The sequence below is a fragment of the Vulpes lagopus genome, chromosome 10 (assembly GCF_018345385.1).
Source record: "Vulpes lagopus strain Blue_001 chromosome 10, ASM1834538v1, whole genome shotgun sequence".
Lineage (NCBI taxonomy): Eukaryota > Metazoa > Chordata > Mammalia > Carnivora > Canidae > Vulpes > Vulpes lagopus.
Genome location: NC_054833.1, coordinates 80,593,912 through 80,610,720, shown reverse-complemented (window position 1 = coordinate 80,610,720; position 16,809 = coordinate 80,593,912). Strand labels below are relative to the sequence as shown.

The window sequence follows — 16,809 nt, the reverse complement described above, 5'->3', positions numbered from 1 at the left end:
AAGCATACAATGAAATTAATAGGTAATTACTCTTGCATTGTACTTAAAGATGTGGTGTACTAATGTAGATCCTATTACAATACTTTTCTGGTTAGAAATAATCTAGAAAAGGCATCTTGGATGAAATTGAACATTTCACTTCTCCAAGTGGAAAAGGATACTGAAATGACACATTTTGAAATGCTATTTCAGCAGAATCTTGGTTCTAATGCCATACTCAGAATCATCTTATCTGCCTATATCAAGGACCTGTGTCCATGTAACAACCAACCGTCTAAAACCTATAGGTCCTTTGGACCTTAAGGAATTGCTAAGTATGACATACTTTCCACTAACATTTGACATACACACAGAGCAGGGTGATTTCTAAGATCTAAACTGTAATTGATTTGTAGCCCAAAGCACAGATGTGCTTCTCTTGCAGATCCCTAAACTGTTGCATGGCTCCAGAGCCTTGTCCCATATCCTTCTCTGCTGGAAGGAATCACCTTCCCACCTTGCCTCAGTTGGCTTGCGAGACGGTAGAGCTTTGCTTTGTTTTTTGTTTTTTCTTTAAGATTTTTTTTATTTATTTGGGCAGGGGAGCGTTTGCACACAAGTGGGGAGGTGGAGGAAAAGGCAAAGAAAAGCATCCTTCCCACTAATCGGGGAATCTGACTCGGGGCTCAATCTCACGACCCCGAGAGATCGTGACTTGAGCTAACATCAAGAGTCAGTGGCTTAACCAACTGAGCCACCTGGGTGCCCAAAGCTCTATTTTCAATTTCACCTTTTTTCTGACAGGCTTTCTGTCTTACCACCATCTGAGGTAAAGTGCCCTGTTGGTTGAGCATTCAGGACATGACCTGTATCTTGTAATTTATCACATTATGTTGAAATTATCTGCCTACAGGTCCATCTCTTCCATTATATACTGACTTTCTTGAGGGCTAGAATCCTATCTTCATTTTTGACCTCCAAAAGCCTAAGAGACCTATTAATGCCTGGTAAACTCAGTAAATCTTAGCTGGATTTAACTGAATGTAGACTGTGCTGTGACAGAGCCAACGTCTGAGTCTGTATTTCCAGTGCCCAGCACTGTGTCACCCAGTTACTCAAAAAAACAGGCTAAAATGCTACTTCTTACTGAGAGTAATTATCAACTGACTTGAAAATGTCCCCTTTTTAATTAATAAAAAGGTTACCATTGAGGAATAGAATATTACTACAGTAATAAAGTAATTTAGTAGTTTATAGTTGAACATATAGTATATGAACACAATAAGCAAACAAATACTGACTTTCTTTGTGATTAGGATAATGCAATCATAGGCTTTAGAACTGTATGTTTAATTGATTATTTCAAAAAAAATCTATGTGCACTGGGGTTTAGAAAACTTACATCAAACTCCTTGGTTAGAGCAGGGTCGGGTTGATGATGCATAGACAGCAGTTCTTTTGTGATAATTTGCAGATTTGAAGGTGAGCTATCAGCCAACATCACCAGGACTTCATAGGCTGCCAATCGGCTATTCACTGTACTACACCTAAAAACAAAAGATGCAAGTCAATTCCAACAGTGAATAACCTACTTAAATTGTTCATTAAGCTAAATCAACATTTAAAATGAAAGCATTAGAGCTGCAATTCCTCAAACATGGTTATCAGGTCTGAAGGCAGAGCTCTAGGAATTGAGGGCGGGGAGTGTTTACTTAAAGGAAGAGGCCAGGAATACAGGAGGGAGAGTTATGGTTGAGAGCTAAATATCTTCTTGGCCTGGTAAAGGAGCAAAATCTCTCACTTAGGACTCCAGAGTATTTTTATCTAAGGTTTGGATCAGCAAAAATGGATGGAGTCTGAAAATCAAAGTAGGTAAGCAAGAAAGATTTTTGTAGATATCACCCTGAAATGCAAGTATCTAAATGGCAGAAAATGCAAACTATGCAAATCAGAATAAATGCCTATAAGCATTTTATATGTGCCTGGAGATTAAAAATTCTTCAAGGACCCAAATCAACTTCATTTTGCTGAGAAAATGGAGACAGAAAGATGTGGTTTGCCAAATTAATTTATTTAAAATGACAATAAAAGGTAACCAAGCATTCTTCAGGAAACCAAAGGCTTCTGATATTGCTCATCTTTAGTAGAAATCATTTTGGGGATGGACAGTAATTTCTGTCACCTATGCCAACCTTGCCATTACCGAGATCACAGGTTAGGAAGGATACACAGAAAAGAGGACATCCAACCCCTAAGAGAAACATGTATGGAGTGCAGTGTGGGAGATGTGTTCATGGGAAGGGTGGGGAGCGGGGTGCTGTGGGGCTAGCTCTTAGACCAGCACTGCAGCACACCCTGAGGACAATGGCCAGGACCTGGCATTGTCCTTTGCTTATATGGATTTCCGGGTTGCAAAGGACAGTAAAGAACGAATAGAGGTACCATAGACACAGGCTCAACATTAAGAAGTTCTTTTGTTAGTGTTAATAAGAATAAACATTATTTGTGAAAATACTTCTGTGTATTGTGAATCTCTTTCTGGCTTTAGGGTTTAAGGTGGGAAAGGGCTGGGAGTTATTGTGATAAAATGAACATCACTCAGTACATAGGGGAGGGATGAAACAAAATGCCGCCTTTTCTAATTAGGGCACTGTGTATGATTTTAAAAAAATTCCTCTACCTCTAAAACTAATAATTAACTGAATTTAAATTAAAAAATTAATGAAAAAAAAAAGCAAAGAAACAAACAAACAAACAAAAAAACTACTGAAGATTTATTTTCTCTGTTCAATGAAGACTGAAATACTCCTGTATTTCTACTACTGCTTTAATAAAAGATTCCCATGGAGCTAGCACCAGATCTTCCAGAACAAGACTGGGGCAGGAGGATGGGAGTCACAGCCTGAGACACACTGCAAGAGTTCTAATGAAGGTTTATTACCTGAAAACAGATTTTGCTAATAAGAAATCTCTATACAGAGAAATAGTCATACATGATAAGATATAGCTTAAGGGTCCATGAAATATTGCTTGTTAAGCCTTGCCCATTCTTATAACCACTGAAATTATATGGGAATTTTTTTCACTGGTTAAATACCAAATCCCAAATTCCTTCAGGATTATTCAATAAATTCTGGTTTTCCTAAGAACAAAGTAAGTTGGATTCAGAGGAGGCAAGGACGGCAGCATGAAGTGGCCTCCTCCTATTTCCAGAAGCACCCAAGTAGGGTCATCATTACAAAAAGATCTTTCAAATGTCTACCCATAAAAACGAATACAATATTTGATTCTAAAATTACCACTATAGTACATCACTAGTAGTTTTAATTATCAGGACACAGGTGATACGCAGCAAATCACAAAGTTCATGCACTAAAGCACCTATACGTCCCTCCTAGAAGAAACTCTCAAGATTCTGAGCCTATTTACTTTCACTTTGGATGGAATTCTTACAATCTCAGTTTCTCCTGGAATTTGTTACCAGCCAAGTTAACCACATAATGTGTTACTTATCCTTCCAATCTCATAAGAATGGTACCGGCATACTTGCTCAGCACTTACTATGTGCCAGGCAGGCTTTATCCTCAGCCCCTTTACATGCATTTATTTATATAGTGGATAATACCTTATAACTACACACACTCACAAGATGGACGACAAACTCCAAGTTAAGAAAATCTTTTTGGACTAAAGTTTCGAATTAGAATTTTTACCAAAACTGAACACAACGTGCATTTTCCATACTTTGGATGAAAGTCCTGTTGACTGATGGCGGCACTGCCAGCTGGAGAATGACTATTTAAAATAATTCTAGAAGCTCGGAAAAGGAAGTCATCTAACAATGGTTTAATGAGTGATGAACCTGGAATAGAGCATAATATTCATGTTGAGGATGAATACATTTTCATTCAAAGATCCTGTTTTTGTACTTTTATATCAGAGCAGCAAAGGCACCCAAGGCCACCCAATGGCAGGGCATTCAATTTAATGGTTATTTTTTGAGCACTTAGTATGTGGCAAAGCTCTGCGGGGCAAAGGGTGTGGATGGGAGGGAGAGACAGGGAATAAAGATGCACAAGCGAGGGCACCTTCCTTTATGAGCAGAGAGTGGAGTGAAAGAACCCATACTTTCACTTAGGAAACACAAATGTCAAGACCACCACAAGGCAGAACGGTTTGAGTGAACAATTAATTCTTACTCTGGGCATTTGGGGGGTGGGGGGTGGGCACAGAGTGTTTCTCAAACTTTTTAAAATCTTGCCTTCTTTGGGTAAAATGATGTGCCCTTCTCACCCTGGTTTAGAATCACTCTTTTCTATGTATCCCCAGTAGCCAAGAAGATTTTTATAGAGCTTAGTTTGTGTGATAAAAGTGATAATTAATGTTTTGACTTGTTTTCTGAATATAGCTTATAATACTGAATATGCCCTTACAAGTTATATGTGTACCCCAGGACACTCATGTACCCCCACTATGCAGGGGGTGGTGGGTGGGGGCTACCTCCAAGATGAGAATTACCCTTAAAAGAAGTAAAACATACAATAAATAATATTTTATAAAATATAAAATAGCAAAAAAGAGAAAACCCTACTTTGAATTAATTTTTACTTGATATTAAGAAGTTATGTGATCCAATTGCTTTTAATATTATAAAGTTCCTTCATGGTTTAATAACACAGGTAAAATACACCGCAAGTTTGTTAGCCACTAAAATTCCAGACTATTTCCTATTACCTGAAGTGTCAATTTTCTATGGAACACGGAGCACCTATCCTATTTTCCTAATTACATACAATACTATGGCAATAGTTAAGATCTTGAGATATTCTATCACATGGTAAGATGAAGCAATAATTACCAAGCATTTCCTTTTCTGCCCCACAGAGTGAAAGGAGAGTCTTAATGAGCCGTAAGTGTCCTGCCAATAAGATGTTGTCTGCTTCACTGGTCTCACATTCAGCAGTGCGATTAGGTTCAAAGTTATCCAGCCAGGTAATCTCATCCTCAAGCATAGTAGCTGGGCTGATTCTTAACTGCTCCATTTCTGAAGCTAAGAAGGAAAAAACAATCCATTTCAAAGAAAGAAGGATTTTCTTTCATGGATTCCAAATCCTGAATTACAGCAGGCAAAGTCAAGTCCCAACCCTCCATTTTGTAGATCTGAGAAAGCTGTCATTAACAATCGGGGTGAAGCTGCTGCGCCAAGGACTACGACAGTGCATGGGTACTCACTCCTTCCTCACTCTCTTAGTCCTAAACGAAGTATGTTGTGAGGGCCCTTCTGTGCAGGTCATGAAGGGGAAGCTCCTGGTTTCAGGGTGAGAGTGGGAGGTGGGGGGAAAGTGTCATTGGGTATCTCCTGGGAGCACATCCTTCTAGAGAAGGGAAGGATGGAGGGTACGAGGAGAGCCAAGGCTCTAGTGGTATCAGCTAGGCCAAAGAAGTCCTGCAAAGGAGGAGGAGGTCCATAGCACAGCAGCAGAGCACAGTGTTTCCAGACAGTGCACCAAACCCCAGAGAACCACTCTGCTCTGTTTTAATAAGTTCTCTTACTTTCCCCTCTCAACAAGGAGTAAAGCAAGATTCCATCCTGGAAGATGGGACTGGGGAGAAGAGGAAGTATGGCACTATAGTCATAAGTGGTAAAGTCCCACAGCATGAGGCGAAAAGGGCTACGTCATGGTAAGAATGGGACTGGCGCTGGACATGAACCCATTTACTCACCGTGGGTCATTGTTTTCTTATTTATAAAACGAGGCTGACACCTACACTGCAGGGTGCGGGGTATGAAGTGCATAGGCACTGGCATATACCAAATACCTGCCAAATGGTAAATACTGCTTGTTTCCAGACATATTCCTACACTACCCTCAACATCCCAATAAAGGATCCTGGATCACTCATTGATCAGTGACACAGGAAGGCCTATATGAATAACTTGTTCATGACTTCTTAAGTTCTATGTGTGGAGCCAACTCATGGTTCTACGCCTTGAGAAGCAGAACAGAGCAACCTCTCCAAGTTCAAGCCAGAGAGTATGCCTTCTTGGCTGGCTGGCTGCTTGCCCAGCTTTCACCAGAAGCTTGGCTGAACAACGTGGTACTCGGCTAGACTATTAGATGGCCGTGTCATCCATCCATCTGGTCTAGATGACAAACGTGCACTCTAACTACATCATCTCAGGCTCCACAGCCACTGTTTCACTGCACTGCTCAGAGCACTGTGTCTCCCACCTTCAAAAAACACTTGGGACACGGAGGAAGGCATCTGCCGTAGAGACCTCTGCTGAGGTTTACTAGTCACTACGTCCTCCCATTTCCATGACACAAAGATCTCTGCACGAGGTTTTTCCCGATTTACCTGCCAGCAAAAAGATCTGTTTCTTTTGCAAAACCATTCAGTTTTCTTCTAGGGTACTGAAAACCACTAATATATAGTTTCTTGTTTACCTCTGTTTCCAGCAACCTCGCAACAAAATTCTGATTGTGTGGAGCTTTAAAGCCCACATACATGCAAGAATTTCTTTCTAACCTCTGGGTATTGATATTCTTTTCCAATTAGTATTTCCATGAATACTTTTGTCCATCCTGATTTTTATGGATTTTCTATAAGCTGAAGCATATCTTTTATGTAGAGAGTGGGCAATAAATAAACTCTTGATGTGAACACCTAACATTTACACAGAGCATCCCAACATACATATGCATTAGATGAGAGTAAATGCAGATAATAAAAATCTGAATGCTCTAACACCAAAATTTCTAACAAGATTTCAATCATTTAACACTAAATAACTTACTTTTATTTTTTTTTAAAGATTTTTTAAAATTTATTCATGAGAGACACAGAGCAAGAGAGAGAGAGGCAGAGACACAGGCAGAGGGAGAAGCAGGCCCCATGCAGGGAGCCCGATGTGGGACTCGATCCCAGGTCTCCAGGATCATACCCTGGGCTGTAGGCGGCACTAAACCGCTGCGGCACCAGGGCTGCCCTACTTACTTCTTTTATTATAACATACCTCAACAGTGATTGACTTTTTCCTTCAATATAGACCTTTAAAATGGTCAGAATTCACTATACTAGACAGAAATTTTCTTCCCAGTAGTTCTGTATCAGTGTAATTAAAACATAGGTCTTTTGACAATTTTTAAGATCAACAAATCTTCTCAACACATTAATGGTTGGGTATATGCCAGAAGAGAGAACTGGTATATGAGTTTACCTGCTATTTTCAAGAAAATAAAATTCAACTTCAAACAGTAATTATAATCTCATTTATATTGAAGACATATTAAGTCAGATTTAGAAATGTCCATTTAGCTTTCGTTTCTACTCTTTTCTCTCCCCTCCCCCTACACAAACCAAACTCAGACATTTACTTACTTGTCAGATCATCTAATAATTGGCACCTTAGATCAAAATACTCCATACACTGAGATAATAGTCTAAAAAACAGATAACATTTCAAGTTATTAAAAAAGGTCAATTCTATTTATTTATTTATTTATTTAAAGATTTTATTTATTCACAACAGAGAGAGAGAGAGAGACACACACACACACACACGCAGAGATACAGGCAGAGGGAGAAGCAGGCTCCATGCAGGGAGCCTGATGTGGGACTCCATCCCGGGTCTCTAGGATTAGGCCCTGGGCCGAAGGCAGCACTAAACCCTTGAGCCACCGGGGCTGCCCAATAAAGGTCAATTTTAAAAGAAAAAGCATTTTCCTTGTAAGAACAGGCTCAGAAAATAGCTGAATTTTCCTAAGCATAAAAAAATCTTTTACATTAATTCAACTTCAGTATCTTAGCAAAAAGCACACTAATGAATTTGCTAATACAGATATACTACAGAAATAATAGTGCAGAGAGGAAACTTATTAAATCTCCCATTTGTAATGATGTACAGACTGACTGCACACATCATGCACTGACTATACTCATTCATTCAAATACCAACTGATATTTATGAAGCACCTACTATATACCTGAAACTATTTTAGAGAACAGTTGACAAAGAACAAAAAAGGCAGACAACAAATTAAAAAAATACATATGTAACTGGTAGATACTAAGAAAAATAAAGTGGAGTCAGAGAAGAAAGAGAAAGGTAAATCGTTTCATCCAAGATGACCAGAGAAACTTTTCTGCAATTATAGTAGTGAAGAACACAAGCTTTAAAGTCAAGGGACCTTGGTTTTAATCCTGGCTCCACTACTTACAGTTGGATGTCTAGGGCCGATTTCTTTGGTTTTTAATTTCTAAAATGTTTGTTAGAGTGTTAGAAATAAACACACATGTGCATCCATAGAAGGCTCAAGAATAACACAATGAGAAGAATGGATAATGAACCAAGAATTATGACTGTTAAGGAGATAATAAAACTGTCAAACTCATTTGTCCTTTGTGAGGACTGAATAATAAATATATGCAATGAATTTAGCATGCTGTATGGCACAGAGTTGTCAAAACCATTCAGTGGGAGAAAAAGGTGCTGGGACAACTGGATTACCCACATCACATGAAAAGAATGAGGCTGGACCCTTACTTTCTGTCACATACAAAACTTAACTTGGATGGATTAAACACATAAATGTAAGAGTGAAAACTATAAAAACTTTAAAAGAAAACATAAGGAAAACTTCATGAGACTGCATTTGGTGATGATTTCTTAGATATGATGCCAAAAACACAGGCAACAGAAGAAAGAAGAGATAAAGGAAATATTTTTCAGTATTAATGACAAATGAAACCCTGATATATGCAACGACATGGATGAACCTGGAAAGAGCAGAACAAAGGGAGGGGGAATAAAGGAGTTACTATTTAGTGGGTAAAGGGTTTCAGTTTGAGATGAAAAAGAAATGGGTAGTGGGGACAGTTGTCCAACAATATGTATTGTGTATGTGTACTTAATGGCATTGGTCTATAGACTTAAAATTGAGTAAAATGATTAATTTTATTTACATTTTGTTGCAGTAAAAAAAAATTCTAGCAAATCTAAAAATTAAAAAAAAAACCACACACACACAAAAAACCTTACATCTGTTCTTGAACTGTCTCTTCATGTCCTTTGCCCATTTTTCAATTTGGTTGTTGGGTCATTTGTTTAGTGATTTCTAATAGCTTCTTATCTATATTATCAAAATGAGTTTCTTGTCTGTCACATGTTACAAATCTATTCAGCAGTTTGTGAACTGACTTTTGACTTTATGGTATTTTTTTCCACCTAGAATATTTTAATTTTTATGGAGTTGAATACATCAGTCTTTCATTTCATGACTTAATGGGTACAGAGTTTCAGTTTAGGATGATGAGAAAGCTCAAGAGGTGGATGGTGAACACAGTTGCACGATAATGAGAATATACTTAATGCCACTGAACTTACGCTTAAACAGACCAAGTTTGGACACAAACTTGGGGGTCAGGATACTTATCCAAACTTAGGGGATTGGAGTAGCTCTAGTATTTCTTCCCTTCCAGAGCTCTAATTTGTAAAGCATGTACACAAGGAAAGTAGATACTGATTTCACACATCTCAGTGGTACCTTATAAGCACTATGACAAGGGTTCTCTGGTAAAGCTAAGCTGAAGACAGTGGAGGTTGCTGTGGGATCTCCGGCTCTCCATCTTGGGCCTAGACCAAAGCACAGCCTTGCCCGCAGGCTAGCCCACAGATGTATGGCACAGTGGGCAGAATGGACTCACCCAAGCCATTCTATCAGCCTGGACCACAGATTCCCTCCATGCCCAGGCGCGTGTAAAACCAAGAGAGAAAGCTAGACGGACACCCCAGCTACATCTAGATACGGAGTCAGGAGGTATGCCGACTAAGAGCATACCTGCTCTCACTGAATCACTCTGAGAGTGATATACTCAAGAACCTGACCGGCATGACCTTCATAAAGTGATAGGGCTCCAATAATTTCAGCCTCTCACCAAGCAGGTGAGCCCCTCTTTCTCTTGGGGGTGGTGGACCAGGTCCGGCAGAGGTGGGAGATGGAAGTGATTCAAGGGGAAGGAAGCCTGGTATTGTCTCCTCTAACTCCCCTGTCCTGAAAGGGGATAGTAAAAATTGCAATGCCTTCTTTCAGGATACAAATATTCTAAGAGGAAAGGAGAAATTCTTATGTCATCTCAATAATGCACATGGGTTTCAGGGTAACAACAGGCAAAGCATCATTCTCTTTTTGTATAACGTGAGCTTTTTCATCTTGATTACGTACCTCTGATTGACTCCTCTCATAATACTAGTTGGGGACCAGAGAGGTAGCTGAGCTGTGAGGATCACCCCAAGGAGAAACTGGTTTGGCTTCTGTACGTCTGGGTGAGCTGAAGTATCTGTCTGACTCAGAGTATACAGCTGGTCACAGGCAGCACGGCGAATCTGAAATTACATCATTAGTGGCCAACAACACAGGTCAACCGACACTTAGAGACTGCTTGAAAAGTGATCTTCCTCCCAAGTCCATACTCTGAGGGATATTCTAAGGTTGTGAACATCTTAATCACTGATAGTAACGTTTACACTGAACAGATTGGGACTGATTAAAAACAAACAAGGTCTGAGCACCGATTTCCCAAATTATTCTCTTCTCTTACTCAACAGTTTTATAATTTACTATACATGAATATAAGAAAAAACTCTCCAAGTATTTGAGAGTTAATTTTTAAGGTCATAGAAGAAAATGAGAATTATAAAATTTAGTGGGGAATTTGTGGCTTCGTTGGTCTTCCCTGATTTTGACCAGCATGTTGACACTGAATGCCAGCTGTGGATGCTCAACATCGGCTGTAACATTTTATTTGTTATAAACAAATACAAATTAATCTTAGCACTAATCTCTGAACTTCCAGTGGAATATGGAATAGAAGGGAGGGCAGAGCGTCTGAATGGTCACCTTGCTTCCAGAGTGGTCTACGCCCCCTTTGTAGGACTTCCTGAGAGGACCAGGTGTCAGGCCTTCTGGCCTACACATGCAGTGTCACAGGTATGCAGAGGGCCCCAGACAGAAGAGGACCGGGAGTGGGGTGTGGGGTGTGTGTGTGTGTGTGTGTGTGTGTGTGTCTTATGTAATGTAAACAATTCTTACCTCAGCACTTGGCGATCCGAGCAGAATATCAATGATAAAATCAGCAACACAGGGCAAGTTATAGAAAGATGCTGATGATAAGAATAGGGAGAATTAGGGGCAGGAGGAGGGAACTAAGTTAGGAAATGCATTTTCAAAATTTCAAAAATTCTGAATACTTTTTTAACCTTAGCTACAGCAGAATTTCATCTCTTCTTCTACCTGGACTTGAATTCAGTACTTTCTACAACCGCCTCCACATCTCTGAATTTCCCCCACAAGAGCCAAAGATTCCTGAGAGCGAGGCCATGGCTTGGCCATTTCTGTGTCTCCACATCTCAGCCTCATGCACACCAGTTACAGGGCAAGTATGTCCTGACTTGATAAACTATCAATACTCTACAATGAAATTACAAATGATAAAAAAAAGCTTGAAACAAAACTGTCTTTTTTTTCATCCTGACTTGAAAATACCTCTAAAACTAAACAATTACAGGAAAATGGAACTATGAGTATGGCATTTGTTCAAAAGCATTTCATAATTACTTGTACTTCTTATATGTCAAAAGCACTCTTGCTCAAAGTAAATACTTTTGACTACAACATTACTATTCTACAAATGTCTAACTTTTTCTAGATTTACCTTGATTATAGGTACGAATGTTATACTAAACACGTAATAGTCATTAATTCTACATAACAAGTGGTCTGAATCAGTAATAACAAGGAAGAGCAGGGCTTCTGTGTGTTGGAACAACTTTTAAGAGTGGAATTTTTAAGACTGTATTCCTGAATAAATATTTATCGAGGGCTTACTACACACTGGGCTGTGTTTGGACGTGAGAGATTCAGTAGGGAACTAAATGGACAAAAGTCTCTGTCTTTATGGAGCTTACAATCTAGGTGGGGAGGGATGATGACAACAAGATAAGTAAATAAATTATATGCTATGCTATACAATGATAAGTGATAGAGAAGAAACAAGGGAATGGTGTCGTGCTGGGATGACAGGAGGGCTGTGGTGGAAAAATGTCTCACTAAGAGGGTGAGATTAAGCACACTGTAGGAAATGAAGCAGAGTGCCATGTGTGAAAGATGGGGTAAGAACATACCAGGAAGAGGGAACAGCCAGTGCCAAAGGCCCTGAGGCAGGAATATGCCTGGAGCCTTGGGAACCAGCCAGGGAGCCAGAGTGGTCAAAGCACAGTGAGTGAGTGGGGAGCACAGTAGAAGGTGAAGGTACAGAGGTGCTAAAGGGGTAGACTCTGTCTGGCCTTAGTAAAGATTTGGCTTTTACTCAGTGTGAACTGAGAAACTGCTGCTGGATTTTAAACAGGAGTGATACAATCTGACTTACATTTTAGGAGGTCCTCTCTGGTTACTGTGTGGAGAATAAACTGCAAGGGTAGAAGCAGGGAGATCAGCTAGGGAGCTACTGCTATGATCTGAACTAAGGGTGATGCTAGAGCAGATGTGAGTAACAGTGGCAGTAACAGAGGGTGGAATCTGACATAGTTGAAAGAAGAATGAGCTGACAGAAGCCAGTGTGTGAGAGGAATCAAGGAGAACTCTAAGGTTTTTGGACAGAGCAATGAAAAGAATGACTTGAGCTGGGAAAACTCCTGCATGATACGGGCCAGCTAAGTGGTTCAGCTATAGACACGTCAAGCCTGAGGAGTCTACCTGAGAACCAAGTGGAGGGGTCAGGGCTGTGGTCCAGGCTGTGGTTCGACATTCAGACAATGTGTGCATTCTGACACCAAAGGATATTTTGGGCTGTGATGGTGGATGAGATCACGGGGAGAAGGGGCATACACAGAGAAAAGACAGTGATGAGGGGCCAGGCCCCGGGGTGTTTTAATATTAAAGTGTATTAATAACAGCCCCAGTTTGTCAAAGCCCACAAATGAAGATACAAGGGCAGGTCTGAAGTTTTGTAACTTTGAATGCTAAAGTCATCATCAGTTTAGGGACTGATACATAATTCTAATTCTACAGTTTATGACCTATAAATCTGGGCTGTCTTAATTCCCCAACTAGACAGTAAGCTCCTGGAGGGCAGATGTACTGCCCATTTAACACCTACTGTGGAACCCTCTATACAGAAGGTGCTCAATAAATACTTGTTCAGAATTTAACCACTCTAAGCACTATTCTTACCTATTCCACCTGCCAGCTTTCCCCCCCTTTTCATTTCATTTCTGTCAGCATGACCTTCTCTACGAAGGAACGTACATAGTTCCCGACAGAAACCTGGCTTTTCCCTAAAAGAGATGAATGGCAAACAAACTTCCTGCATACCTAGTTGCTGGCTCCGTAGCTGCAGGCATGTAACAAGAAGAGACAGAGCTTCCCCGGCAATCAGCGAGTCTTTGGTGGACACAGATTGTTGTCGCACACAGATGCCCGCGTGCAGGGCTGCTGGGTCCCCTTCACTCCCAGAGCTGCAATTGCTTCCTGGGAACAGGAAAGCAGATGGTTACTGTGGACCCCAAAGGACCCTCATGGTATTAGAACATCCTTTCAATGTGCTCCAGAAGCCTCAAGTGAAATTAAACTGTGCCAAAAGACATTCTGGTCTAAGAAATGAGAGATACTTCATTACTTTATTTGACCCCGACTGCTCTAAAAACAGTGTATTTGCAGCACTCAACATGTGCTTTTGAGGCAAAGCTCAGTTGAAGTGACGGAAGTGAGAACAGTACAGTCTGGGAGGCCTGAAAGAGTCTTCCCGAGATACTAGAAATGTTCCTCATCCTGATCTAGATGGGTCATCCAAATGTAAAAATCTTAAAAAGCCTGTACATTTAAGATTTCCGCACTTCTCTGTATGAACGTCATAAGATTTAAAACCTTTTTATACAGATATATATATATATATATATATATATATATATATATATATACACACACACACACACATAGATTGAAGAGGGAAACCAAATGAAGCAGAGAAATGAAGCTATTTATAAAAGCCTTATAGAAAGTAACTGGCCAAACCAAAAAAAGTGACTTTTCCAGGTAGGAATTCTAGATGAATTTTTATAACAATCACAGTTATCAATTGGTCACATGGCACTTTTACAACACTCGGTAAGCTAAAAACTCTGCTGATTTGGTTTCCCCACTTCCTCTGTGCTTATCAACACTTTTCAAAGTATTATATATGTACAATAACATTCACAAGTCTTAAGGGCACAGCTTGATGGGTTTCTACTCATGCTCAAAAGCAAGAGAAAAGCCTTTCTCCTTTTTGTGACTCCAAACAGCCAAGCAGAGATAACTCTTACAACTTATTCCTTGCCCAGTGATTTAATTACTTTATCCTTTTAAATCAGTACCTGAACTGCTGAGTCTGTTTCGAATTCCAGCAGGAAACAGAGAATTACTTTCTTTAATTGGTTGGCTACTCCCAACGAGGTCGAGCCGTCCTGCAGCTGCAGCCCAGGACAACCTCATGAAACAAGCCACAGTAGATGTGAAGTCACTTACTTCCATTGTCTAAACAAGTGTGGAAAGAATGTTATGAGACAAGGAAGCACTTGAACACATTCCCTCTACTGACTTCCATAACCTCCTTTACTGGTCTCAGTTTTGTGAGACTTTTTCTCCTCCTCGATTGTCCAGGACAGCCTTTTCTACTATGCTTCTATACTGTTCAGCAACTATGAGTAACTCTGCTAACCTGTAGCACAGAGACTGATCTCCATGCTCAGGCATTAGGATACCTGTCACTGGTCCAGTTTTTACCATTTCTCCTTTTCCACACACTCTACTCTGGGCTGCATGAACGACCCCCTGGCCTTCCCTATAGGCTCTGTTCTCTCTGGATTTGCTCACCTGTACTCTTGCTGGAATAACTCTCCATGCTTCTCTATCTGGAATCTGATCTACCTTTAAAGCGTAGCGCAAATGCTACCTCCTATGTAAAATCATCAATGACAGCCACAGGTGAAAGCAATTATTTTGCTTCCTCTGAAGGCTTATGAATGTTCTGCCCTTTTAGCTGTCCTATAACCCTTCATATTTCCCATCTTGAATAATAGTTATTTGTATACTGGTGGTCTCTTTCTTGCTCACTGTAGATTCCAGGAAGGCTACATTCACATCAATAACGGTTAAGTCTGCACAGCCCCTCCCTGTACTGGTGTCTTCAAACAGGAGGGACTTCACATTTCCTGAATATACAAGTCACTTACTTGTATTGCAACACGTGCAGCAGGGATGATTTCCTCAACTCTAATAGAAGACCTGTCAGACACGGACAACTGTCGGTAGGATGACTTTTCTGGGGTACCACATAAGGACATCTGCCTGCTTGTTTGCCGGCTGACATTTCGGAATGGGCGAGAAGAAAGTGCTTCTATGCCATCTTTGGTGAGGTCTTCATCTAGTAATGTGGGCATTGTTTGCCCAACAAGTAAAAATCTTCAAAGGAAACAAAAAGCTAGACTTACCTGAGGTCATATCATACTATTCAAAATGACAGGATTTGGGAAGAAAATGTACCATCTGTGAGATTAATACATTTACATACCTTGCAAGTTGTAGACAGATAGAGTAAACTCCTTGCCTTGTCTCATAGTCTACTTCTGATGGGATGGAATCCCTCTGCATGACATTTACAACCAAACTTAAAAGAAAAGGAAAAAGGCAGGATATTAAATAGAGACTTTTATTTCTTTCATAGAAAATTTTCTCTAAGTAATGTAATTGCTTATGTAAATGTTATCCATTACTTAACATTTCTACAAGAGCCTTACATACACATGAACCATACATATTTCTACCACAATGACTTCCTATGATTATCTGTAACTCCTAATCCATTTAGAATTAGATTCCTTGCTTAGCCAAAAGGTAGAATGTTTGGACAGTCCTCCTCACTTAACTGGTGTGTGTTCACTGATTCACCAGTTTTATTACTAGAAGAACCATCGATTAAAAAACATATCTGGAATTGGTATATTCAGTAAAGCTTGTTTTCACATCCACTATAATCTCTCTCATTATGAAAGCTTCCTAAGTGTTCTTCCTTTTCCCACTCCTGACTTTCCAAAAATCTATCCTTAAAAAAAGATTAATTGGAATGATCCTTTTAAAATATAAGTCAGATCATAGCACTCCTCATCTGCACAAAATCCTCCAATGGTTTCCTACTTCCTACAGAGAAAAAAAAGGCAAGAGTCTCCACAATAACCTGTGACCTGTAAGACCCATAACCTGACATCTGGTATGTCTGTAACCTCATGTCACCCTACTCTGCCTCCTTCCTGCTACCCCAACCACCTGGACATGCTGGTCTCTGAAGGCACCAGTTCTGTCTCACATAAGGCACACACTGGCTGCTCCTCTGGATGGCTTTCCCCCAAGGACCCCAAGTCTCCCTTCCTCACCTCTTTCAGGTTTTTGTAAGATGTCACCCTATCAGTGAAACTTTTCCTGATCACCCTACTGAAAATCACAACCCTGTCCATCCCCTTTCCTGTCTTATTTTTCCCTACAGTTTCTTTTTTTTTTAAATTTATGAGAGAGAGAGAGAGAGAGAGAGAGAGAGAGAGAGAGAGAGGCAGAGGGAGAAGCAGGCTCCATGCAGGGAGCCTGACGTGGGACTCAATCCCAGATCTCCAGGATCAGGCCCTGGGCTGAAGGCGGCGCTAAACTGCTGAGCCACCAAGGCTGCCCCTTTTCTCTATAGTTCTCATCACCTCCTGACATACGCTTTTACCTTTACTTCTTTACTGCTTGTCTCCCCCTC

The 16,809-nt window shown here is 40.3% G+C and overlaps 1 protein-coding gene across 2 annotated transcripts in view; it reads right to left on the bottom strand.

The window, feature by feature from the left end:
- USP24 (ubiquitin specific peptidase 24) overlaps nucleotides 1–16,809 on the bottom strand; it is a 138,007-nt gene that overhangs the window by 37,445 nt on the left and 83,753 nt on the right. For both annotated transcript variants that reach the window (XM_041772379.1, XM_041772380.1), the window contains exons 33-42: nucleotides 15,589–15,684; nucleotides 15,251–15,479; nucleotides 14,393–14,552; nucleotides 13,353–13,508; nucleotides 11,073–11,143; nucleotides 10,206–10,366; nucleotides 7,363–7,424; nucleotides 4,838–5,029; nucleotides 3,724–3,841; nucleotides 1,382–1,526 (exon numbers count right to left, since the gene is read on the bottom strand). In XM_041772379.1, the coding sequence (XP_041628313.1) occupies nucleotides 1,382–1,526; nucleotides 3,724–3,841; nucleotides 4,838–5,029; nucleotides 7,363–7,424; nucleotides 10,206–10,366; nucleotides 11,073–11,143; nucleotides 13,353–13,508; nucleotides 14,393–14,552; nucleotides 15,251–15,479; nucleotides 15,589–15,684 (1,390 nt within the window). The remainder of the gene's footprint in view (nucleotides 1–1,381; nucleotides 1,527–3,723; nucleotides 3,842–4,837; nucleotides 5,030–7,362; nucleotides 7,425–10,205; nucleotides 10,367–11,072; nucleotides 11,144–13,352; nucleotides 13,509–14,392; nucleotides 14,553–15,250; nucleotides 15,480–15,588; nucleotides 15,685–16,809) is intronic.